At 29.8% G+C, this 26,275-nt stretch overlaps 1 protein-coding gene across 1 annotated transcript; it reads right to left on the bottom strand.

Annotated features, from left to right (window-relative positions):
- Positions 1-3,451: 3,451 nt before the first annotated feature.
- On the bottom strand, positions 3,452-15,224 carry LOC142229549 (sodium/potassium/calcium exchanger 5-like). Its single transcript, XM_075300115.1, has 6 exons — positions 14,977-15,224; positions 14,607-14,843; positions 10,258-10,593; positions 9,957-10,181; positions 9,674-9,871; positions 3,452-4,052 (listed from the first exon to the last, which is right to left on the bottom strand). Exons 1-6 carry the CDS (start codon positions 15,140-15,142, stop codon positions 3,616-3,618), a joined length of 1,599 nt encoding a protein of 532 aa, XP_075156230.1. The 5' UTR covers positions 15,143-15,224; the 3' UTR covers positions 3,452-3,615.
- Positions 15,225-26,275: the final 11,051 nt, after the last annotated feature.

Here is a 26,275-nt window from a genome sequence, read left to right on the forward strand (position 1 = left end):
TTGCTTAATTTTGTTGTATTAAATTTAGGACACAAATGCTGTAAATTTGCGTGCCTCAATCAAAGTCGCATATCTTTGAACTAAGGCTAATTTTCCTTAAAGTAAAGAAACACATTTTTGATTTAAAGAAATTGTCCCTAAATTAACTGAAATATCGAGACTTTAGATTTAAGATAAAAACGCTTCAAATATAGGCTAAGACTTATTTTGAGGATTTAGCGTATTTGGTTTGGAACTAAGAAAACATTTTTTACTTTGAAGTATCCGCTGTAATTTGGATTTAAAAAAACCGACATTTGTTTGTACGTGGGTACCTTTATTAATTAACCGCGAAAAGAGAATGAAAATTTGATAAATGAGATCTGTATCCTAATTTTAATTTTATTGGTCCTAGATTTAAAGCCAGATAGGTCGCTAAAAAAATTCTTCGGCTCAATACTACAATCTTTAAGAAAAGATCAAAATCTTTGGAACCAAGTAGACTTGTTTTGAGTATAGAAATAAAATTTTGACAAAATTTTCTATAGAAATAAAATTTTGACAAAATTTTCTATAGAAATAAAATTTTGACAAAATTTTCTATAGAAATAAAATTTTGACAAAATTTTCTATAGAAATAAAATTTTGAAAAAAAATTCTATAGAAATAAAATTTTGAAAAAAAATTCTATAGAAATAAAATTTTGACAAAATTTTCTATAGAAATAAAAAAATGTACAAAATTTTCTATAGATTAAAATTTTCTTTAGAAATAAAATTTTGACAAAATGCTCTATAGAAATAAAATTGTGACAACATTTTGTATAGAAATAAAATTTTGGCAAAATTTTCTATAAAAATAAAAAAAAAATAAATTTTTCTATACAAAGAAAATTTTGACAAAATTTTCTATACAAAGAAAATTTTACAAAATTTTCTATATTAAGAAAATTTTGAGATAATTTTCTATATAAAGAAAATTTTGAGATAATTTTCTATAGAAATAAAATGCTGACATAATTTTCTATAGAAATAAAATTTTGACATAATTTTCTATAGAAATAAAATTTTGACAAAATTTTCTATAGAAATAAAATTTTGACAAAATTTTCTATAGAAATAAAATTTTGACAAAATTTTCTATAGAAATAATATTTTAAAAGAAATTTCTATAGAAATAAATTTTACAAAATTTTGTATAGAAATAAAATTTTGATAAAATTGAGTTTGTTTGGTAGAAATGAATTGAGCAACCTTCTTTTTAAACTATTTTTTGTTGATCTGTGCTGAGTTCGATGGCGTTGTGTCCAGTTGGTATGTCCAGGGTGTCCGCCTGGATTGTTTATCTGCCCAGATATTCAGTAGTGCTTTTAGCACATTTTCCCAACATGAAGGTATCTTAAACCATATGGAGTCTATGTTAGATAAAAAAGTAGATTAAATACCTACACTGAAAAAAAGCATACTCGGTTCCAAAGATTTTGTCTTTACTTTAAAAATGTTGGTATTGATTCCGAGCCAAAGAAGCGGAGAATACAAGTAAAGATACTTTTAAGACACAATTATCTTTTAAATTCGGGTTTTGTGTACTTGCTTTTAGGAAGCAAATTTTAATTTTTCGCTTTTTCAGCTTTTTTTCTTCATATGCTATCAAAGTCCTTTAAAAACGAAATAACGATAACTTTATTTTCCAAATTAAGACTCGACTTCCAGTAGAAATTATGCTGTGTTTCAAGTAAAAAACGTCTTTAAAATAAAGTGTTGAAAAACATGTCCTATATTTGAACGATTTTTTGCTTTGTAGTCAAGATGCAAAAAGACAACAAATTTAAAGACAATTTCATTAAATTTAAAGAATTTTTCTGAATTATTAAAGTCAAGTTCACCTTAGCCTATCAATTTTTTCTTTCATTTTTAAGTCAATTCACTTAATTATAAGGACAATACGACTTCATTGAAAAGTTTATTGACTTTTGGACAAGGAAAATAACCTTATTTTAGAGAAATGCGTCTTCTATGCTAAGCAAAATTTGTATTCGTATTTTAAAGACATGAAATCTTTGACCTCACGACAATATTTTTTTCAGTGCACATGAAGGTATCTTAAACCATATGGGGTCTATGTTAGATATAAATGCAGATTAAATATCTACACTCAAAAACAAAGTTTACTTGGATCCAAAGATGTTGACCTTCCCTTAAGGATTTTGGTATTGATTCCGAGCTAAAGATGCGGCTTCTTTAAAATAAAGAAATTTTTTAGCAAATCTAGGATCACTAAAATTAAAATTAGGACACAGATCTGATTTATCAAATTTTCATTCTCTTTTCGCGGTTTATTAATAAAGGTCCAAATTATAAAATCCAAATTTGAACGCATGCTTCAAAAATAAAAATTTTTTATTAATTCAAAAAAAAAAACTTTAAACCAAAGACGCTAAATCCTCAAAATAAGTCTTAGCCTATGTGTGAAGAATTTTTATCTTAAATCTAAAGTTTCAATATTTCAGTTAATTTAAAGACAATTTCTTTAACTCAAAAATATGTTTCTTCACTTTAAGGAGAATTAGTCTTACTTCAAAGACATACGAATTTAACGGAGGGACTCAAATTTACAAAATTTGTGTCCTAAATTTAATGAAAAAAAATTTTTGAAGCAAAGATTATAAACTTTATTTTAATTAAAAGTTCATTATTTTAAAGAAATTTGTCCTTAATATTTTGTTAATTTCGCATCCTAAAATTATATCACGTAAATATCTTTTTTTTTGTGTATATAGGCCACTTTAGTTCTTGATCGGGACATTCAAGAAATAATTATGAATCGATATTAAACAATTTTCGCATGATAATTAGAGGCCCAAATTTTAACTACTCCGCGAAGATTTAGAAGTCAAATCTGGGAATCGATTTATATCGGTGTTCCGATATATTTTTTGTACACTTTGATTCCAAATCCCTTTAAGGTAATGGAAATGATGTCTTAACCAATAATGGAGTCGAAAATTATATTTGTGAGCAATTTTCCATTTTTACGATAATGCTTGCTGGAGACCCTTGTGTAGCCTAAAAATATGCTATGAAAATGTTCTGCAATACATAAACTGAATTAATCTCCTGAATATTAAATTTCAAGGAGTGATTTTCAATGAAATTGAGATAAAATGGTTGCTTGCTTAGTGAGGATCTAAATTGAAACAAGTATATAAAGCCGAAAGTTCGCCCAGGACGAATCTAATGTATCCTCCACCATGGATTGCGTACCATGTTCTAATTTTTATTTTTTTCACAATGAAAAATGTGGTCTTTTGGGGACATAGGGACGGACCAATTATTTCATTCATATCATTTTGAATAATTTATAATTGTTTTCCGAACCTTTGTTTTCAATGCATATGAGTGTACTCAGGTACAAGGTACTTATCAACACCCCCCCCCCCCCCCCCCCCAGCATAAGTGTTTTGATAGCAATATTATTAAATAGATGCTTATTTATTTTGGATTATCGAACATTCACGTGATAATCGGATACACTTAAAATTCTGAAAAAAAATATTTATTATAACTTAATAATAAGAAAATTAATCTAATCACCTATCTAAAGGAAAAAACTATGTGTATACCCATCACGTAGCGCTCAATGCCTACAAACGGGTAAATTGACTGGGAAAAATACATTCAATTGCACCAGAATACTAATTGTCATTAGAATTAAATATAATGCTAAACATGCAAAACCAACTTTCCGATTTAAAGTAAATCCTTGCGATGCAAATATAATATATAGACCCATTAATGAAGTTAGTAGAGAAACTCCAGCAAATGTTAGACCATTGGAATTTAACGAAACCCAATATTCTTGAGGATTGTCGGGTAAGAAATAGGCTTTTATAAACCAGGGTAGGCCAAGACTAAGTAATATATCAAATGTATTAGATCCCAGGGAATTACTTAGACCCGTTGACGCTTGTCCATGTCGCGTGACTATAATACTGCAAACAGCTTCGGGTATACTCATGCCAGCGGCCAGTATTGTGAGACCCATAACCGAATCGGGAATGTTTAATGTGTCACCTGCAAAAGAAATCAGAAATCATTGAAATTATAGCTGATAAATATAATAGTACACAGAGAGAAAAAATATTTATTAAAGAAGACAATATACAATTTACAATAATACATAACCCAATCGTCAAAAACACATTTTAGATCGAAAATGAAATTATGCTTCGTCATTTTGGCGAAGGATGACTGTCTAGGGTTAAAGTCTTAATTGAGTTTTAAAAAATATAAATATTCAATTAAAAATTTAATTGATTCAACAAATTTTTTAATTGAAACAAAAATAACAACAAGTATATACGGCCGTAAGTTCGGCCAGGCCGAATCTTATGTACCCTCCACCATGGATTGCGTAGAAACTTCTACGAAAGACTGTCATCCACAATCGAATTAATTGGGTTGGTATCTTAAAACTTCTTAACATCGTTTTCTAAATTGTGAGTTAGTCTATACGTGTTATATATTAGACAAAAAAGGTATGTATTGGTAAGTCTACAAATAATTACGAATCAATATGGACTTTTGCACGGGATCAGTTTATATGGGGCTATATATTATTATGGACTGATATGGATCACTTTTGGCATGGTTGTTAAATATCATGTACTAACATCACGTACCAAATTTCAACCGAATCAGATGAAATTTTCTTCTCTTAGAGGCTTATGGGGGCTATATATAATTATTGACCGATGTGGACCAATTTTTGCATAGTTGTTAGAGACCATATACTAACACCATGTACCAAATTTCAGCCGGATCGGATGAAATTTTCTTCTCTTAGAGGCTTCGAAAGCCAAATCTGGGGATCGGTTTATATGGGGGCTATATATAATTATGGACCGATGTGGACCAATTTTTGCATGGTTGATAAAGACATATACTAACACCACGTACCAAATTTCAGCCGGATCGGATGAAATTTGCTTCTCTTAGAGGCTCCGAAAGCCAAATCGTGGGATCGGTTTATATGGGGGCTATATATAATTATGGACCGATGTGGACCAATTTTTGCATGGTTGATAAAGACCATATACTAACACCACGTACCAAATTTCAGCCGGATCGGATGAAATTTGCTTCTCTTAGAGGCTCCGAAAGCCAAATCGTGGGATCGGTTTATATGGGGGCTATATATAATTATGGACTGATGTGGACCAATTTTTGCATGGTTGTTAGAGCTCATATACTTACACCTTGTACCAAATTTCAGCCGGATCGGATGAAATTTTCTTCTCTTAGAGGGCCTGCAAGCCAAATTTGGGGGTCCGTTTATATGGGGCTATACGTAAAAGTGGACCGATATGGCCCATTTGCAATACCATCCGACCTACATCAATTACAACTACTTGTGCCAAGTTTCAAGTCGATAGCTTGTTTCGTTCGGAAGTTAGCGTGATTTCAACAGACGGACGGACGGACGGACGGACGGACGGACATGCTTAGATCGACTCAGAATTTCACCACGACCCAGAATGTACTTTATGGGGTCTTAGAGGAATATTTCGATGTGTTACAAACGGAATGACAAAGTTAATATACCTCCATCCTATGGTGGATGGTATAAAAATTAATAGTATCAATTATTTTTTTAATTAGATCAATTAACTTTTTAATTGGATAAATTAATTTTTTAATTGAAACTATCATTTCTGTGATTGAAGATATTTCAATTAAAAATTAACTGGATCAAATATTTTTTGTATAATATAAATCATGAGTCACCCTGTGCTAATCAGTAATTTTTCAGCTGTAATCACATGTAGGGTATACTTATAAGGTAGAAGCATAAGCCAGCTGACCAACCAACCAATAAGAGAGAAGAGAAGAAATTTGACAGAAGAATTACGACAAGCACACACACAAACCAACCAACCAATGAGAGCAACGGAATTTCACAGAAGGATTACGGCCAAGTGCAAATAGAAACAAGAGAAAATTGCTATTGTTTTACTAATTCTACCTTATAAGTGTACCCTGCATGCACATATTAAAGGGTGGTTTTTATGAGTTCTTTTCTGACAGCTGTTTGGACAGTTTAAAGTGACGTTTCTACTCAGTATTGCTAGGAAAATCATCATGAATAGATCAACATAACTCCAGATCAACGCTTCCAAATTGTGGAAATATTTTTTCAAAAATAGTTTAATCAATTAGACAAAAATCCGTTTCTTTACCGCAAAATTTCCTTCAGTGATGATGCGCATTTTTTGCTTCAATGGATATGTCAACAAACAAAAATTCCATATTTGGAGCAAAGATAATCCAAACGCCGTTCAAGAATTACCAATGCATTCTGATAAATATACTGTTAGATGCTCTCTAGAGGCTGATGGAATTATCGATCCTCATATCTTTAAAACTATCTATAGAAATAAAATTTTCTATAGAAATAAAATTTTTGACTAAATTTTCTATAGAAATAAAATTTTGAGAAAATTTTCTGTAGAAATAATATTTTGAGAAATTTTTCTATAGAAATAAAATTTTGAGAAAATTTTCTATAGAAATAAAATTTGGAGAAAATTTTCTATAGAAATTAAATTTTGAAACAATTTTCTATAGAAATAACATTTCCATAAACTTTTCTATAGAAAAAAATTTCTATAGAAATAAAATTTTGAGAAATTTTTCTATAGAAATAAAATTTTGAGAAAATTTTCTATAGAAATTAAATTTTGAGAAAATTTTCTATAGAAATAAAATTTTGTGAAAATTTTCTAAAGAAATAAAATTTTGAAAATTTTTTCTATAGAAAAAATTTGGACAAGATTTTCTATAGAAATAAAATATGAACATGTTCTATACAACGCGTCGTTACCGTGAATGGAAATCGATGTCGAATCATGATTTTGGTGTAGATTTGGATGTAAGCGAAATGTGATCTTAACAGGATGGTGCCACTTGTCATACTGCTGGCGAAACGGACTTATTGAAAAAGAAAATTTCAACGACAACATTATTCCGATAAATGGATCGGTGAATTGGCCTCCGCGTTTGTGTGGGAATACCTAGAGTCATTAGTTTACGTGGATAAACCAGCCACGATTGACGCTTTGGAAACCAATATTAAACTTGCCATTGCTGAAATACGCCCTCAAATGCTTGAAATGATGGTCGAAAATTTAACCTCCAGAATGACCTTTGTGCAAAATGGTCGTGGTGGTCATATGCCCGAAATTATATTTTAATGCTAATATGAGACAATTACCATAAATTGTTAACATAAGGAAACCTATTTTTTGTATATATTAAAAATATTGAATTTATTTATTTAATTTTGTCACAATTTTATTTCTATAGAAAATTTTGTCAAAATTTTATTTTTATAGAATATTTTGTCAAAATTTTATTTCTATCGAATATTTTGTCAAAATTTTACTTCAATGGAAAATTTTGTTAAAATTTTATTTCAATAGAAAATTTTGTCGAAATTTTATTTCTGTAGACAATTTTATTCAAAAATTTTTTTCTATAGAAAATTTTATAACAATTTTATTTTTATAGACAATTTTTTTAAAAATTTTATTTCTATAGAAAATTTTTTAAAAATTTTATTTCTATAGAAAATTTTGTAAAAATTTTATTTCTATAGAAAATTTTGTAAAAATTTTATTTCTATAGAAATTTTTGTAAAAATTTTATTTCTATAGAAAATTTTGTAAAAATTTTATTTCTGTAGAAAATTTTGTCAAATTTTATATCTATAGAAAATGGTGTCAAAATTTTATTTCTATAGAAAAGTGTGGAAAAATTTTTATTCATAGAGAAACTTTTGCCTCAGTTTTATTTCTATAGAAAATTTTGTCAACATTTTATTTCTATGGAAAATTTTATCAAAATTTTATTTCTATAAAAAAATTTGTCAAACTTTTATTTCTATAGGAAATTTTGTCAAAATTTTATTTCTATAGAAAATTTTTGTCAACATTTTATTTCCATATAAAATTTTGTCAACATTTTATTTCTATAGAAAATTTTTGGCAAAATGTTATATCTATCGAAAATTTTGTGAAAATTTTATTTCTATAGAAAATTTTGTCAAAATTTTATTTCTATAGAATATTGTGGAAAAATGTTTATTCATAGAGAAACTTTTGTCTCAGTTTTATTTCTAAGGAAAATTTTGTCAAAATTGTATTTCTATATAAAATTTTGTCAAAATTTTATTTCTATAAAAAAATTTGTCAACATTTTATTTCTTTAGAAAATTTTGTCAAAATGTTATTTCTTTAGAAAATTTTTGTCAACATTTTATTTCCATATAAAATTTTATCAATTATCTATCGAAAATTTTATTTCTATAGAAAATTTTGTCAAAATTTTATTTCTATAGGAAATTTTGTGAAAATTTTATTTCTATAGAAAATTTTTGTCAACATTTTATTTCCATATAAAATTTTGTCAACATTTTATTTCTATAAAAAATTTTTGGCAAAATGTTATATCTATCGAAAATTTTGTGAAAATTTTATTTCTATAGAAAATTTTGTCAAAATTTTATTTCTATAGAATATTGTGGAAAAATTTTTATTCATAGAGAAACTTTTGCCTCAGTTTTATTTCTAAGGAAAATTTTGTCAAAATTTTATTTCTATATAAAATAGTCAGTTTTATTTCTAAGGAAAATTTTGTCAAAATTTTATTTCTATATAAAATTTTGTCAAAATTTAATTTCTATAAAAAAAAATTGTCAACATTTTATTTCTTTAGAAAATTTTGTCAAAATGTTATTTCTTTAGAAAATTTTTGTAAACATTTTATTTCCATATAAAATTTTATCAACATTTTATTTCTATAGAAAATTTTGTCAAAATTTTATTTCTATAAAAACATTTGTCAAACTTTTATTTCTATAGGAAATTTTGTCAAAATTTTATTTCTATAGAAAATTTTTGTCAACATTTTATTTCCATATAAAATTTTGTCAACATTTTATTTCTATAGAAAATTTTTGGCAAAATGTTATATCTATCGAAAATTTTGTGAAAATTTTATTTCTATAGAAAATTTTGTCAAAATTTTATTTCTATAGAATATTGTGGAAAAATTTTTATTCATAGAGAAACTTTTGCCTCAGTTTTATTTCTAAGGAAAATTTTGTCAAAATTTTATTTCTATAGAAAATTTTGTCAAAATGTTATTTCTATATAAAATTTTGTCAATATTTTATTTCTATAGAAATTTTTGTCAAAAAATTTTATTTCTATAGAAAATTTTGTCAAAATTTTATATCTATAGAAAATTTTATCAAATTTTCTTTCTATAGAAAATATGAAATTGAAGTAACTCTTAGTTGAGTATGTATATTTTCTACCAAAATATCAAGAATTCGACCAATCTACCAAACAGTAAAAAAATAGAATGGTAGAATTCTACCAACTGTGGCAACTGTGATAGAGGCCCATATAAAACTTCAAAAAAAATCACTTGAATTTGAAATTTACCTTCGATTTCATTTTTAAAATCGCAACTCTTTGTTTATAATCAACAAAATATTGCCAATTATCTAAGACCCCTCAAAGTCTACAAAAGTATTTTATTTGATGGTGGTACTTTATAACACCAGTTCGATAAGATTTCATATTTAATGAGCCGAAACTCCTACTACATATACTAATTATTTTACTCACCTATGATTGTTATGCCAAATGCTACCAGATATGAGATTATGCCAGTCCACATTATAGCCAATGAAAACGTTAGATATTTGAAAGAACTGTGTTTACGGCAATTCGGTACTGTTAGCCAAAGCAGAAAGGTGATGGGCCAACGACATACAAACTCTACCACTGAATGACCCTGGGAAGACCAAGGCGATCTAATGGAATCTGTAAGAAGAAAAATTTCGATTAAAATACATAGACATAAATATTAATATATATTTTTTTTAAATAATTAAAAAGTGTTGCCAACCTTGTTTTTCCTTATTCTCCAAATACAACAACATGTGGGATGAATGTAAACCAATATCTAATGATAAATATGCTTCATGGGCTAGACTAAATGCAGATTCATTGCGATGTTTAGGTAACAAAGAACTTAGCTCCGAAACTTCACGATATTGATTTGTAGTATAAGCACCACAACTTTGTAAAAGCCTTCTAGCAGTTTTTGCCATTTTTTTATTGTAATACATTACTAAGAAAAAAAAAATAAAATCAGCAATCAATGATTATAACCATATTATTAAATGGGAATAGATAACCTCACTTACCCAACATATAGATAATATAAGCCAATATCAAACCCATAGCCTCATACCACATTACTTTACCATCTCGAAGTATTCCCAAAAATGTCAATATGGCTGTTAGAAATATTAAGCAGTCTCTAGTAATGGGCCACCAATCAAGTTTCAGACATTGTAGGGCAAAAAGACCACAGCAGGCTGGAACTGCCAGCATATTGAATACCGCCGAACCTACAATGGCACTCACTCCTATGTCACCTTTTGTAATGAATGTACCCACAAAATTCATAAATAGCTCAGGACTTGACACGGCAGCAGCCATGATAGTAGCTCCAATAACATCACCTTCAATTTTAAAATCTGAAATGACAAAATTTAATATAAATAATGGAATAAAAGAGAACAGTTCAACATATTATTTCTATAGAAAAATTTCTCATAATTTCATTGCTATAGAAAATTTTGTCAAAATTTTATTTCCATAAAAATTTTTGTCAAAAAATTTTATTTCTATAGAAAATTTTGTCCAAATTTTATTTCTCTAGAAAATTTTATCAAAATTGTATTTCTATAGAAAATTTTGTCGAAATTTTAATTCTATAGAAAATGTTGTTAAAATTTTATTTCTTTAAAAAATTTTGTCAAAATTTTATTTCTATAGAAAATTTTGTCAAAATTTTATTTCTCAAGATTATTTGTTTATCGACCTTATTCTAATTAATATTTTCTCTGTATATATTTTCTCTGGGCTTTCAAGGTCATTTTTGAATGCGAATAAGACAAATATTGAATTATTCCATTATTTTCATCCAACGTTTCGCCGGGATTTTTTCCAGCTTCATCAGGGATGATTTTTTTATTGGATCTGGCAACAATATAATAGTGAAATATATTAGATCTTAACATACATTCTATTGATTTTCGTACAAGTTTCACTTACATTCAATCTATCGTCAATTACATTTGCAAACAAATACGATATTATTACGATATTACTAGAATTCGACATAAAACACATATTTTGTAATTGCAAAAATAATTAACTTAAACTAATATCACAGTAAAACTTATGTTGCTATCACAGATGGTAACCGACTAAACTATAACAATACAATGCTGTAGTTGGCGTTAGCATTGACTTTGTCTTCTTTTCTGTTTATTGCACTTGTTGTGTTTTGTTGTATATTATTTCTTTAAAACATTTTGTCAAAATTTTAGTTCTTTACAAAACTTTGTCAAAATTTTATTTCTATACACAATTTTATCAAAATTTTATTTCTATAAAAAAATTTTGTCAAAATTTTATTTCAATACAATTTTTGTCAAAAGATTTTATTTCTATAGAAAAATTTGCCAAAATTTTATTTCTATACAAAATTTTGTCAACATTTTATTTCCATAGAAAATTTTGTCAAAATTTTATTTCTTTAAAAAATTTTGTCAACATTTCATTTCTATAGAAAATTTTATTAATTTTTTTTTTTTCAATATTTTATTTCTACAGAAAATTTTGTAATTTTATTTCTATAGAGAATTTTGTCGAAATTTTAATTCTATAGAAAATTTTGTCAAAATCGTATTTCTTTAAAAAATTTTATCGACATTTTATTTCTATAGAAAATTTTATTAAATACTTTTTTGTCAAAAATTTATTTCTATAGAAAATTTTGTCAAAATTTTATTTCTTTAAAAAATTTTGTAAACATTTTATTTCTATAGAAAATTTTATTCACATTTTATTTCTATAGAAAATTTTGTCAAAATTTAGTTCTTTACAAAACTTTGTCAAAATTTTATTTCTATAGACAATTTTGTCAAAATTTTATTTCTATAAAAAATTTTTTCAAAATTTAATTTCCATAGAAATTTTTGTCAAAAAATTTTATTTCTATAAAAAACTTTGTCAAAATTTTATTTCTATAGAAAATTTTGTCAAAATTTTATTTCTTTAAAAAATTTTGTCAACATTTTATTTCTATAGAAAATTTTATTAAATATTTTTTTGTCAAAAATTTATTTCTAAAAAAATTGTCAAAATTTTATTTCTAAAGAAAATTTTGTCAAAATTTTATTTCTATAGAAAATTTTGTCAAAATTTTATTTCTTTAAAAATTTTTGTAAACATTTTATTTCTATAGAAAATTTTATTAACATTTTATTTCTATAGAAAATTTTGTCGAAATTTTATTTCTATAGAAATTTTTTGCAAAATTTTATTTCTATAAGAAATTTTGTCTAAATTTTATTTCTATGGACATTTCTTTTATCAATATTTTATTTCTAAAGAAAATTTTGTCAACATTTTATTTCTAAAGAAAATTTTGTAAAAATTTTATTTCTATAGAAAATTTTGTCAAAATTTTATTTCTATAGAAATTTTTTGCAAAATTTTATTTCTATAGAAATTTTTTGCAAAATTTTATTTCTATAAGAAATTTTGTCTAAATTTTATTTCTATGGAAATTTCTTTTATCAATATTTTATTTCTAAAGAAAATTTTGTCAAAATTTTATTTCTAAAGAAAATTTTGTCAAAATTTTATTTCTATAGAAATTTTTTGCAAAATTTTATTTCTATAAGAAATTTTGTCAAAATTTTATTTCCATAGAAAATTTTGTCCACATTTTATTTCTTTAGAAAATTTTATTTCAATAGAAAATTTTGCCATTCTTTATTTCTAATGAAAATTTTGTCAAAATTTTATTTCTATAGAAAATTTTGTCAAAATTTTATTTCTATAGAAAATTATGTCAAAATTTTATTTCTATAGAAAATTTGCCAAAAATTTATTTCTATAGAAAATTTTGTCAAAATTTTATTTCTATAGAAAATTTTGTCAAAATTTTATTTCAATAGAAAATTTTGTCAAAATTTTATTTCTATAGAAATTTTGTCAAAATTTTATTTCTATAGAAAATTATGTCAAAATTTTATTTCTATAGAAAATTATGTCAAAATTTTATTTCTATAGAAAATTTGCCAAAAATTTATTTCTATAGAAAATGTTGTAAAAATTTCATTTCCATAGAAAATTTTATTCAAAATTTTATTTCTATAGAAATTTTGTCAACATTTCTAAAGCATAAGCATTGTTCGACTGTTCACCACTTACGTGAATTCTAACAAATTAGCTTTCTAAAAATAAATTTCGTGTTGTTGCATTACTATGCAATAAAACGAAATAAAAATAAGATTAAGGGACTTGTAAGTTATATGAAAAGATGATGTACAGTGGGAGAAAAGATGATTCAATTTGTAAGAGGAAATTTCCCAAATGTTTTCTCCATAAGGAGTTAGCATAAAGGGCCCAAAATTGAGTTATCTCTCCCAGTCAGATCTATACTAAAGGCTGTGGAAAGGTTCATTCGCCCGAACCGAAACATGTACAGTCCAGGCGTGTATAGATTTGTATCTGGCGTTTTTTTTAATGGCTCTATTAACCATGTTCCTTAATCTGTATCTGTCCATAAAGCTCGAAAAATAATTGTATAATTAGATATAATGCATTTGGACGTCAATTGCCTGTTTCGGTATCAGGCTAACATGAAATATAATTAAATATTTTATTTCTATAGTAAATTTTGTCCAAATTTTATTTCTATAGTAAATTTTGTCCAAATTTTATTTCTATAGAAATTTTTTGCAAAATTTTATTTTTATAAGAAATTTTGTCTAAATTTTATTTCTATGGAAATTTCTCTTTTCAATATTTTATTTCTAAAGAAAAAAAATTTTATTTCTATAGTAAATTTTGTCCAAATTTTATTTCTATGGAAAATTTTGTCAAAATTTTATTTCTATAGAAAATGTTGTCAAATTTTATTTCTTTAAAAGATTTTGTCAAAATTTTATTTTTTTAAAAAATTTTGTCAAAATTTTAATTCTATAGAAAATTTTGTCAATATTTCATTTCCGTAGAAAATTTTGTCCAAATTTTATTTCTATAGAAAATTTTATTCAAAATTTTAGTCTATAGAAAATGTTGTCAAAATTTTATTTCTATAGAAAATTTTTCAAAAATTTTATTTCTATAGAAAACTTTGTCAAAATTTTATTTCTATAGAAAATGTTGTCAAAATTTTATTTCTATAGAAAATTTTGTCAAAATTTTATTTCTATAGAAAATTTTGTCAAAATTGTATTTCTATAGAAAATTTTGTCAAAATTTTATTTCTATAGAAAAATTTTGTCAAAATTTTATTTATTTCTATAGAAAATGTTGTCAAAATTTTATTTCTATAGAAAATGTTGTCAAAATTGTATATCAATAGAAAATTTTGTCAATATTTCATTTCCGTAGAAAATTTTGTCAAAATTTTATTTCTAAATTAGCTCAATTTTTTTGTCCAGAAAAAAAAAAATAAAAAACTTACTTGAACAAATTTGCTCTATAGCTGGTACCATATAATCATCACAGATTGTTGCCAAAAACCAAAAACCATAGAACACCAAAATAATATGGAGTAAAATCCAACCATGTAGCCTTTGTTGTCTATCTAAACCATCCGATGGAAATTCCAAAATCGAAGCTGGTGAACAATTTAACGATGTTTCTTCTTCATATAAATCCACTGATAATAAACTACGTTTATAACGATTTGAGGAAATATCTAATAAAATAGAAAATAAATATTTAATGCAATTTAGTTTTCTTTGGATTTGACCTTTATCAAGGTCGAGCTTGATACATAAATCATTACATTATATTTTATAAAATTTTAAATTATATATAAAAATACTTACAATTATCATTGCTGTCAGAAGTTATTGATAAATCTTTTGTTACTCCAGCAATTAAAAAACGTAAATAAAATATCAAAATTATAGAGATTATTAACAAACACTTTAAACTCAGCATTATTTTTGTTAGTTTAAATTTTGTATTTACACATTTAGCCGAAAGTTGCATATTTGCGAGTTTTTTAAATTTATTTTTATTTAATTTAAAAATTATTTTTAAAAATTGTCTGCAGTCTATAATGTCTTGCAACTTTAAATGACCGTTGCTTAATGATGCATACAATCTTCCCATGACACCTAAATAGCCTCTAGTCAATTCCCTTATGTTAATATTTTTGAAATTTTTAGAAAACAAAACTCTGCAATTAGCAAACAATTGATAAGCCCTTCAAAATGCATTCTATGGAAAGTTTTTTCTTTTAGGCAAACACCCATATTCCATAAGACACTTGAGCATGTGTGTGTGGTGTGTGTGTGTGCAGCCAGTTAGCCTAGGTAGAAAAGAAGAGACAGGTAGTCCAATGATAGGTCATTCGCCTTAAAGAAAAAAATCGTAAAAGGGGAAAATCTATTTTAACAAATGCATTTCCATATAGCAAACAGATAAATAATATAATATTTTACAATATTCATTGAACGTATAGAGATTTTCCAATACGCTTATAGGTAACAACTATGGAAAGTTACCGAAATTAAGTGACATCTCATATGTTGTTGTTGTTTTTAAATTGTTCCTTAAATTTACGATCTTATAACACCTGGTATTGTCATTCGGACTATTAGAATTTATAATTTTATATGAATTTCTATTTTTATAAAATTTTTGTAATTAACATCTCTCATGTGTTTATTTTGATGTCAAAAATATAAATTTGCTATATCTATACCCTTCACCACTACTGTGGTACAGGGTATAATAAGTTTGTGCATTTGTATGTAACGCCAAGAAGGAAAAGTCTGAGACCCATCGTTTAGTATACCGATCGTCTTAGAATTAAATTCTGAGTCGATTTAGCGATGTCCGTCTGTCCGTCTGTCTGTTGATGTATTTTTGTGTGCAAAGTACAGCTCGCAGCTTTAGTCCGATTGTCCTAAAATTTGGTATAGGGTCCTGTTTCGGATCAAAGACGATCCCTATTGATTTTGGAAAAAATCGGTTCAGATTTAGATATAGCTGCCATATATATTTTTCACCGATCTGGTCATAATTGGCGTGTATATCAACCGATCTTCCTCAAATTCCGTACATCCGAATATTTTATGAGTCTCGAAAAACTTGCAAAATATCAGCCAAATCGGTTCAGATTTAGATATAGCTCCCATATATAGCTTTCGCCCGATTTACACTCAAATGACCACAGAGGCCAATTTTTTGCTCCGATTTAGTTGAAATCTTGCACAGGGAGTATAATTGGCATTGTAGCTATGCGTGCCAAATTTGGTTGAAATCGGTTCAGATTTAGATATAGCTCCCATATATAGCTTTCGCCCGATTTACACTCATATGACCACAGAGGCCAATTTTTTGCTCCGATTTAGTTGAAATTTTGCACAGGGAGTAGAATTAGCGTTGTAGCTATGCGTGCCAAATTTGGTTGAAATCGGTTCAGATTTAGATATATCTCCCATATATAGCTTTCGCCCGATTTACACTCATATGACCGTAGAGGCCAATTTTTAACTCCGATTTAGTTGAAATTTTACACAGGGAGTAGAATTAGCATTGTAGCTATGCGTGCCAAATTTGGTTGAAATCGGTTCAGATTTAGATATAGCTCCCATATATATGTTTTTCTGATTTCGACAAAAATGGTCAAAATACCAACATTTTCCTTGTAAAATCGCCACTGCTTAGTCGAAAAGTTGTAAAAATGACTCTAATTTTCCTAAACTTCTAATGCATATATTTCGAGCGATAAATCATAAATAAACTTTTGCGAAGTTTTCTTAAAATTGCTCCAGATTTAAATAATTCCCATATTTTTTTACTAACATTGTGTTCCACCCTAGTGCATTAGCCGACTTAAATTTTGAGTCTATAGATTTTGCAGAAGTCTATCAAATTCTGTCCAGATCGAGTGATATTTAAATGTATGTATTTGGGACAAACCTTTATATATAGCCCCAACACATTTGACGGATGTGATATGGTATCGAAAATTTAGATCTACAAAGTGGTGCAGGGTATAATATAGTCGGCCCCGCCGACTTTAGACTTTCCTTACTTGTTTCAAATACAAAGAGATATATTTGGAAATTGTAATTGATGTTGTTTGACAAATAATATATCAATGTAAATAGTACATTTAATTGATTTTTATTTTTGTTTTGCGTTGACAAAGTATTATTATATGCTTTATATTTTCATGAGATTAGCAGTAGTTTGAGATGAAAATATTTTCTCAAAAATATACACTAAGTAATTTGTTAATGTAGTACACTTAAACTAGGCGTTCTTGTTGTTTGGTAACTGTTGATTAAAAATTGTTTAAATATTGATCAAAAATGTATTCGATTTAAAAATTGATTAAAAATGTATTAACAGGTTGGCTGATAAGTCCCCGGTCTTACACATAGATGGCGTCGCTAGTATTAAATGCATATTATTTTTATAAAGTACCAACCTTCAAATGATTCGTTTCAAAATTTGAAGTCTGTAAGTCAATTAGTTTGTGAGATAGAGCGTCTTTTGTGAAGCAACTTTTGTTATTTGTGAAAAAAATGGAAAAAAAAGGAATTTCGTGTTTTGATAAAATACTGTTTTCTGAAGGGCAAAAATACGGTGGAAGCAAAAACTTAGCTTGATAATGAGTTTCCGGACTCTGCCTCAGGGAAATCAACAATAATGGATTGGTATGCAAAATTCAAGCGTGGTGAAATGAGCACGGAGGACGGTGAACGCACTGGACGCCCGAAAGAGGTGGTTACCGACGAAGACATCAAAAAAATCCACAAAATGATTTTGAATGACCGTAAAATGAAGTTGATCGAGATAGCAGAGGCCTTAAAGATATCAAAGGAACGTTTTGGTCATATCATTCATCAATATTTGGATATGCGGAAGCTCTGTGCAAAATCGGTGCCGCGCGAGCTCACATTTGACCAAAAACAACAATGTGTTGATTATTCTGAGCGGTGTTTGCAACTGTTAACTCGTAATACACCCGAGTTTTTCAGTCGATATGTGACAATGGATGAAACATGGCTCCATTACTACACTCCTGAGTCCAATCGACAGTCGACTGAGTGGACAGCGACCGGTGAACCGTCTCCGAACCATGGAAAGACTCAAAAGTCCGCTGGCAAAATAATGGCCTCTGTTTTTATACCCTTCACCACTACTGTGGTACAGGGTATAATAAGTTTGTGCATTTGTATGTAACGCCAAGAAGAAGTAATCATAGACCAACCTTTTAGTATACGGATCGGCTTAGAATTAAATTCTGAGTCGATTTATCGATGTCCGTCTGTCTGTTGATGTAATTTTTGTGTGCAAAGTACAGCTCGCAGTTTTAGTCCGATTGTCCTAAAATTTGGTATAGGGTCCTGTTTCGGCTCAAAGACAATCCCTATTGATTTTGGAAAAAATCAGTTCAGATTTAGATATAGCTGCCATATATATTTTTCACCGATCTTGTCATAATTGTCGTGTATATCAAACGATCTTCCTCAAATTCCATACATCCGAATATTTTATGAGTCTCGAAAAACTTGCAAACTATCAGCTAAATCGGTTCAGATTTAGATATAGCTCCCATATATAGCTTTCGCCCGATTTACACTCATATGACCACAGAGACCATTTTTTAAATTGTCAAATGTATATATATATATATATATATATATATATATATATATATATATATATATATATATATATATATATATATATATATATATATATATATATATATATATATATATATATATATATATATATATATATATATATATATATATATATATATATATATATATATATATATATATATATAAATATAAATCATAAATAAACTTTTGCGAAGTTTCCTTAAAATTGCTTCAGATGTTTCCCATATTCATACCCTGTGCCACACTGTGCAACAGGGTATTATAAGTTAGCGCATATGTTTGTAACACCCAGAAGGAGACGAAATAGACACATGGTGTCTTTGGCAATAATGCTCCGGGTGGGTCCTTGAGTCGATATAGTCATGTCCGTCCGTCCGTCTGTCTGTCTGTGAACACATTTTTGTGATCAAAGTGTAGGTCGCAATTTAAGTCCAACCACCTTCAAATTTCGCACATGTTCCTAATTTGGGTCAGAATAGAACCCTATTGATTTTGGAAGAAATCGGTTCAAATTAAGATATAGCTCCCATATATATATTTCGCCCGATATGCACTCGATATGGACCCAGCAGCCAGAGTTTTATACCGATTTGCTTGAAATTTTGTACAAACATAACACTTAGTCGTATAGTCAAGTGTGCAAAATTTGATTGAAATCGGTTCAGATTTAGATATAGCTCCCATATATATCTTTCGCCCCATATGGACTTATATGGCCCCAGAAGCCTGATTTTTGGCCGAATTTGGTTGAAATTTTGCATTAGGAGTACAATTAGTAGTATAGTCAAGTGTGCAAAATTTGATTGAAATCGGTTCAGATTTAGATATAGCTCCCATATATATCTTTCGCCCGATATGCACTTATATGGACCCAGAAGCCAGAGTTTTATCCCGATTAGCTTGAAGTTTTGCACAAGGAGTACAATTGGTAGTATAGTCATGTGTGCCAAATTTGATTGAAATCGGTTCAGATTTAGATATAGCTTCCATATATATTTTTCGCCCGATATGGACTTATATAGCCCCAGAAGCCAGAGTTTTGGCCCAATTTGGTTGAAATTTTGCACTAGTAGTACAATTAGTAATATATTCATGTGTGCCAAATTTGATTGAAATCGGTTCAGATTTAGATATAGCTCCCATATATATGTTTTTCTGATTTCGACAAAAATGGTCAATATACCAACATTTTCCTTGTAAAATCGCCACTGCTTAGTCGAAAAGTTGTAAAAATGACTAATTTTCCTAAACTTCTAATACATATATATCGAGCGATAAATCATAAATAAACTTTTGCGAAGTTTCCTTAAAATTGCTTCAGAATTAAATGTTTCCCATATTTTTGTTTTTACTAAAATTGTGTTCCACAAAAGTCCATCAAATTCTGTCCAAATCGAGTGATATTTAAATGTATGTATTTGGGACAAACCTTTATATATAGCCCCCAACACATTTGACGGATGTGATATGGTATCGAAAATTTAGATCTACAAAGTGGTGCAGGGTATAATATAGTCGGCCCCGCCCGACTTTAGACTTTCCTTACTTGTTTTGGGATGAGCATGGAACAATTTTTATCGATAATCTTGAGAAGGGAAAAACCATCAACAGTGACTATTATATGGCGTTATTGGAGCGTTTGGAGGTCGAAATCGCGTCAAAACGGCCCCATATGAAGAAGAAAAAAGACAACGCACCGTGCCACAAGTCATTGAGAACGATGTCAAAAATTCATGAATTGGGCTTCGAATTGTTTCCCCATCCACCGTATTCTCCAGATCTGGCCCCAGCGACTTTTTCTTGTTCTCAGACCTCAAAAGGATGGTCTCAGACCTCAAAAGGATGATGGCAGGGAAAAAAAATTGGCTGCAATGAAGAGGTGATCGCCGAAACTGAGGCCTATTTTGAGGCAAAACCGAAGGAGTACTACCAAAATGGTATCAAAAAATTGGAAGATCGTTATAACCGTTGTCGCTCTTGAAGGGATCTATGTTGAATAATAAAAACGAATTTTGACAAAAAAATGTGTTTTTCTTTGTTAGACCGGGGACTTATCAGCCAACCTGTTAAATGTTCAACAAAAATGTTCTCTGTGTGCAGAAATATTGATGTTAGACCCAATAAAATACATACCGATCGACTCAGAATCACCATATGAGTCGATCTAGAGCTTGGTGTCCGTCCGTCCATGTATTTGCTGTTCGTACGGTCGCAATTATTAACAGATGAAATTTGGTATATGGCATTTTGTTTGGTACAAGGACGAACGGTATTTAATTTGGAAACAATCGGATCAAATTTAGATATAGCTCCCATATATAAAGGGTGATACGGTCAAAATTTGGTCAATATAAACTTGACGTATTTCTTTCAATTTTGCATTTAAAAAACCTGAACACCCGTCATTTTGAAGGTGTGTGTGTGTGTGTGTAGAATGTTGCTCCTATTTTGATTTTGGAATTCACTCTTCAGTTGTCAAAATGCCGTCCAAGCAAGAAGAGTAGCGTATCAAAATTTTGCTCGCGCATCGCGAAAATCCGAGCTAGTCGCACGCAAAGCTGGCAAAATCACTAAAAGTTGCCAAATCAACCGTTACAAATGTAATTAAAGTGTTTGGGGAACGTTTGTCGACAGCCAGGAAGTCTGGATTGGGGGGAAATCGAAAACCGGAAGCCGCTGAGACGACAAAGAGAGTTGCCGATAGTTTCAAGCGAAACCCTAACCTCTCTCTCCGAGATGCCGCAAATAAGCTGGGTGTATCGTCTACAACCGTGCATCGAGCCAAAAAACGAGCCGGACTATCGACTTACAAGAAGGTAGTGACTCCAAATCGCGATGATAAACAAAATACGACGGCCAAAGCGCGATCCCGGAGGCTGTACACGACGATGCTGACGAAGTTTGACTGCGTGGTAATGGACGACGAAACCTACGTCAAAGCCGACTACAAGCAGCTTTCGGGACAGGAGTTTTATACGGCAAAAGGAAGGGGAAAGGTAGCAGATATTTTCAAGCACATAAAACTGTCAAAGTTCGCAAAGAAATATCTAGTTTGGCAAGCCATCTGTACCTGTGGCTTGAAAAGCAGCATTTTCATAGCTTCCGGGACTATCAACCAAGAAATTTACGTGAAAGAGTGTTTGAATGTTTCCTGAAGAAACACGGTTGTTCCGTACTGTTTTGGCCGTATTTGGCATCTTGCCATTACGGTAAAAAGGCCATGGAGTGGTACGCCGCAAACAACGTGCAGGTGGTTCCCAAGGACAAGAACCCTCCCAACACACCAGAGCTCCGCCCAATTGAGAAATACTGGGCTATTGTCAAGCGGAACCTAAAGAAAACCAAAAAAACTGCTAAGGACGAGCAGCAGTTCAAGGCAAACTGGCTTTCTGCGGCGAAGAAGGTGGACAAGGTGGCTGTACAAAATCTGATGGCAGGTGTCAAGCGTGAGGCCCGGCAATTCGGATTTGGAAAAGCGAAAGCCTAACTGAATATTTTTCCTGAATTTTATACTAATTGAACTTGAAAAAGAAATTTAATTTGATTTTTTAAATAAACGATTTCACCGATTTACACGCGTTTTCCCTTGACCAAATTTTGACCGTATCACCCTTTAGAGGCTTTCACAAATAAAATTATTTTATTTGATTTGAGAAAAATGTCCGAATTGCCTGTAACGATAAACAGATTTTGATTAGCGTTCATATTTTAATTTATGAACTTATAGAAGTTTAAAAAAGGTACCATTGTTCGCGGGGGGTGCCACGGTACTGATTTTACCCAAATAGTGTAAAAAGAGTACGGATATCATCAGTTCAAACAACAAACAAGCATCTATGAGAAAACTTTAGAGCCATTGGACAGAAAAAAACATGAAATTCTTGGCGCTATGAAAATGGGCCCCACGAAAAGGAGCCCCAAAACGCAAATGAAGCAAAGCCCCAAAAGTGGGATAACGCTTCATAATGAATATGAGCCACAATAAAATGCGTCTGAAGCATGAAAATTGACCCCAAAATAAAATTAGGGCTTATTTTTACTTTTGCTTTAAAAGGCCTTGTGAAAATTAGCCCTAACCTAAAAAATATGAACTTTTAAGAAAAAAATGAAATATGCACACAAAAATTTTTTTCTGATTCAATCACGAAATTAAGTGATCCAATTATTTTTTTAATTGAAATGTCTTCAATCACAGAAATGATAGTATCAATTAAAAACTGAATTTTATTTTATTAATTTTGTGATTGATTTTTGTTTCAATTAAAAAAAATTATTGAATCAATTAAATTTTTAATTGAATATTGAACAAAATGCGACTGAAGCATGAAAATCGACCCCAAAATAAAATTAGGGCTCATTTTTACTTTTGCTTTAAAAGACCTTGTGAAAATTAGCCCTAACCTAAAAAATATGAACTTTTAAGAAAAAAATGAAATATGCACACAAACATTTGTTTTCTGATTCAATCACGAAATTAAGTGATCCAATTAATTTTTTAATTGAAATATCTTCAATCACAGAAATGATAGTATCAATTAAAAACTTTAATTTTATTTTATTCATTTTGTGATTGATTTTTGTTTCAATTAAAAAAAATTGTTGAATCAATTAAATTTTTGATTGAATATTTTTTAAAATTCAATAAGGATTTTAATTGGAAAAAATTTCGTGAAATTTCTTTGTGTGTGTTGCTGAGTACTAATCTCTTGGAAATCGCGTTAGCCCACATTGGACTCTGTCCATAGAAGAACATTTTAAAGCCCCGTCGAATTAATCTGATGCGGTACAATGCTATTCGGAACTACGAATGTGTACATGTTTGACACCATTGTGAAAACCAGAAAGCCAAAATATGCCCCATTTGAAAACGAAGTAAATGGCGGCGGTATAAATTGAGCCCCAATACCCAAAATGGAACAGGGTCACAAATGTGGGTGGGGGATGTTTCATATTGAATATAAGTCCCATGAAAATGAGCCCCAACAAAATATAACCGAAGAATGAATATCGACCCCAAAATAAAATTAGGGCAAAACATTTTGATTTGAAATATATTTAGTGTGAAAATGAACTCTAACTATAGAAACATTGGTATTAAGAAAAAAAGATTAATAATTTATTAATAAGTATTCGTCAGTTGGAAACCCCGCAAAAACCAAATCTGATGCGATGACATTTTATTCGAAGCAACAAAAGTGTGTATAGTTGCCACCATTGTCAGATTCCAGAATGCGAAAGTAAGTCCCACTTGAAACTCAAAGAATAATCCCAAAGAGGAAATTGGGGTTTATTTTCATTTCAAATAGTGGGTTCTATTTTCATAATGCCCTATAAATAAAATAAAATACATGGGTTGGTACATGGTGTTAGTATAGGGTCTCTAACAACCTTGCAAAAATTGGTCCATATCGGTCCACTTTTACGTATAGCCCCCATACAATCGGACCCCCAAATTTGCCTTGCGATTGCTCTAAGAGAAGCAAATTTCATCCGATCCGGCTGAAATTTGGTACATGGTGTCTCTAACAACCATGCAGAAATTGGTCCATATCGGTCCATAATTACATATAGCCCCCATATAAACCGATCCCCCGATTTGGCTTGCGGAGCCTCTAAGAGAACCAAATTTCATCCGATCCGTCTGAAATTTGGTACATGGTGTTAGTATGGTCTCTAACAACCATGCAAAAATTGGTCCACATCGGTCCATAATTATATATAGCCCCCATATAAACCGATCCCCCGATTTGGCTTGCGGAGCCTCTAAGAGAAGCAAATTTCATCCGATCCGGCTGAAATTTGGTACATGGTGTTGGTATATGTTCTCTAATGATCATGCAAAAATTGGTCAACATCCGCCCATAATTATACATAGCCCCCATATAAACCGATCCCCAGATTTGACCTCCGGAGTCTCTTAGAGGAGCAAAAGTCATCCGATCCGATTGAAATTTGGTACGTGGTGTTAGTATATTGTCTCTAACAACCATGCCAAAATTGGTCGAAATCGGTCCATAATTATATATAGCCCCTATATAAGCCGATCCCCAGATTTGACCTCCGGAGCCTCTTAGAGGAGCAAAATTCATCCGATCCGGTTGAAATTTGGTACGTGGTGTTAGTATATGGTCTCTAACAACCATGCCAAAATTGGTCGAAATCGGTCCATAATTATATATAGCCCCCATATAAATCGATCCCCAGATTTGTCCTCCGGAGCCTCTTGGAGGAGCAAAATTCATCCGATCCGGTTGAAATTTGGAACATGGTGTTAGTATATTGTCTCTAACAACCATGCCAAAATTGGTCGAAATCGGTCCATAATTATATATAGCCCCTATATAAGCCGATCTCCGGAGCCTCTTAGAGGAGCAAAATTCATCCGATCCGGTTGAAATTTGGTACGTGGTGTTAGTATATGGTCTCTAACAACCATGCCAAAATTGGTCGAAATCGGTCCATAATTATATATAGCCCCTATATAAGCCGATCCCCAGATTTGACCTCCGGAGCCTCTTAGAGGAGCAAAATTCATCCGATCCGTTTGAAATTTGGTACGTGGTGTTAGTATATGGTCTCTAACAACCATGCAAGAATTGGTCCATATCGGTCCATAATTATATATAGCCCCCATATAAATCGATCCCCAGATTTGTCCTCCGGAGCCTCTTGGAGGAGCAAAATTCATCCGATCCGGTTGAAATTTGGAACATGGTGTTAGTATATTGTCACTAACAACCATGCCAAAATTGGTCGAGATCGGTCTATAGTTATATATAGCCGATCCCCAATCACACAAAAATTGGTCCATATCGGTTCATAATCATGGTTGCCACTCGAGCCAAAAATAATCTAGAAAAATTTTATTTTTATAGAAAACATAGTCAAAATGTTATTTCTATAGAAAATTTTGTCAAAATCTTATTTCTATAGAAAATTTTGTCAAAATTGTATTTCTATAGAAAATTTTTTCCAAATTTTATTTATATAGAAAATTTTTTCCAATTTTTATTTCTATAGAAAATGCCAAATTTTATTTCTACAGAAACTTTAAACTTAATTATATACGTATTTAATCGGCCTTTTTTAGTTTAATATATACAACGTATGGACCATGTGGTATATATTACGGTGTTACGAAGTTTTAAGATACCTTGCCATCGGCAAGTGTTACCGCAACCCAAGTAATTCGATTGTGGATGACAGTCTTCAGTAGAAGTTTCTACGCAATCCATGGTGGAGGGTACATAAGGTTCGGCCTGGCCGAACTTACGGCCGTATATACTTGTTTGTTTTTTTAATAATTTTTCGGGGCCCTATTTCATTTAGTTTCTGGGGCTAATTTTCATGGGGCCCTTATTGAAGCGCTGCAAATCCCAGAAAGGAAATTGCGGTTCATTTTCATTTGGGGGTTTTCATTGGGGTTTATTTTCATAACGCAAAGGTTACTCCCCAAAAAATGTAAACATTT

This window comes from Haematobia irritans, chromosome 3 (assembly GCF_050003625.1).
Source record: "Haematobia irritans isolate KBUSLIRL chromosome 3, ASM5000362v1, whole genome shotgun sequence".
Classification (NCBI taxonomy): domain Eukaryota; kingdom Metazoa; phylum Arthropoda; class Insecta; order Diptera; family Muscidae; genus Haematobia; species Haematobia irritans.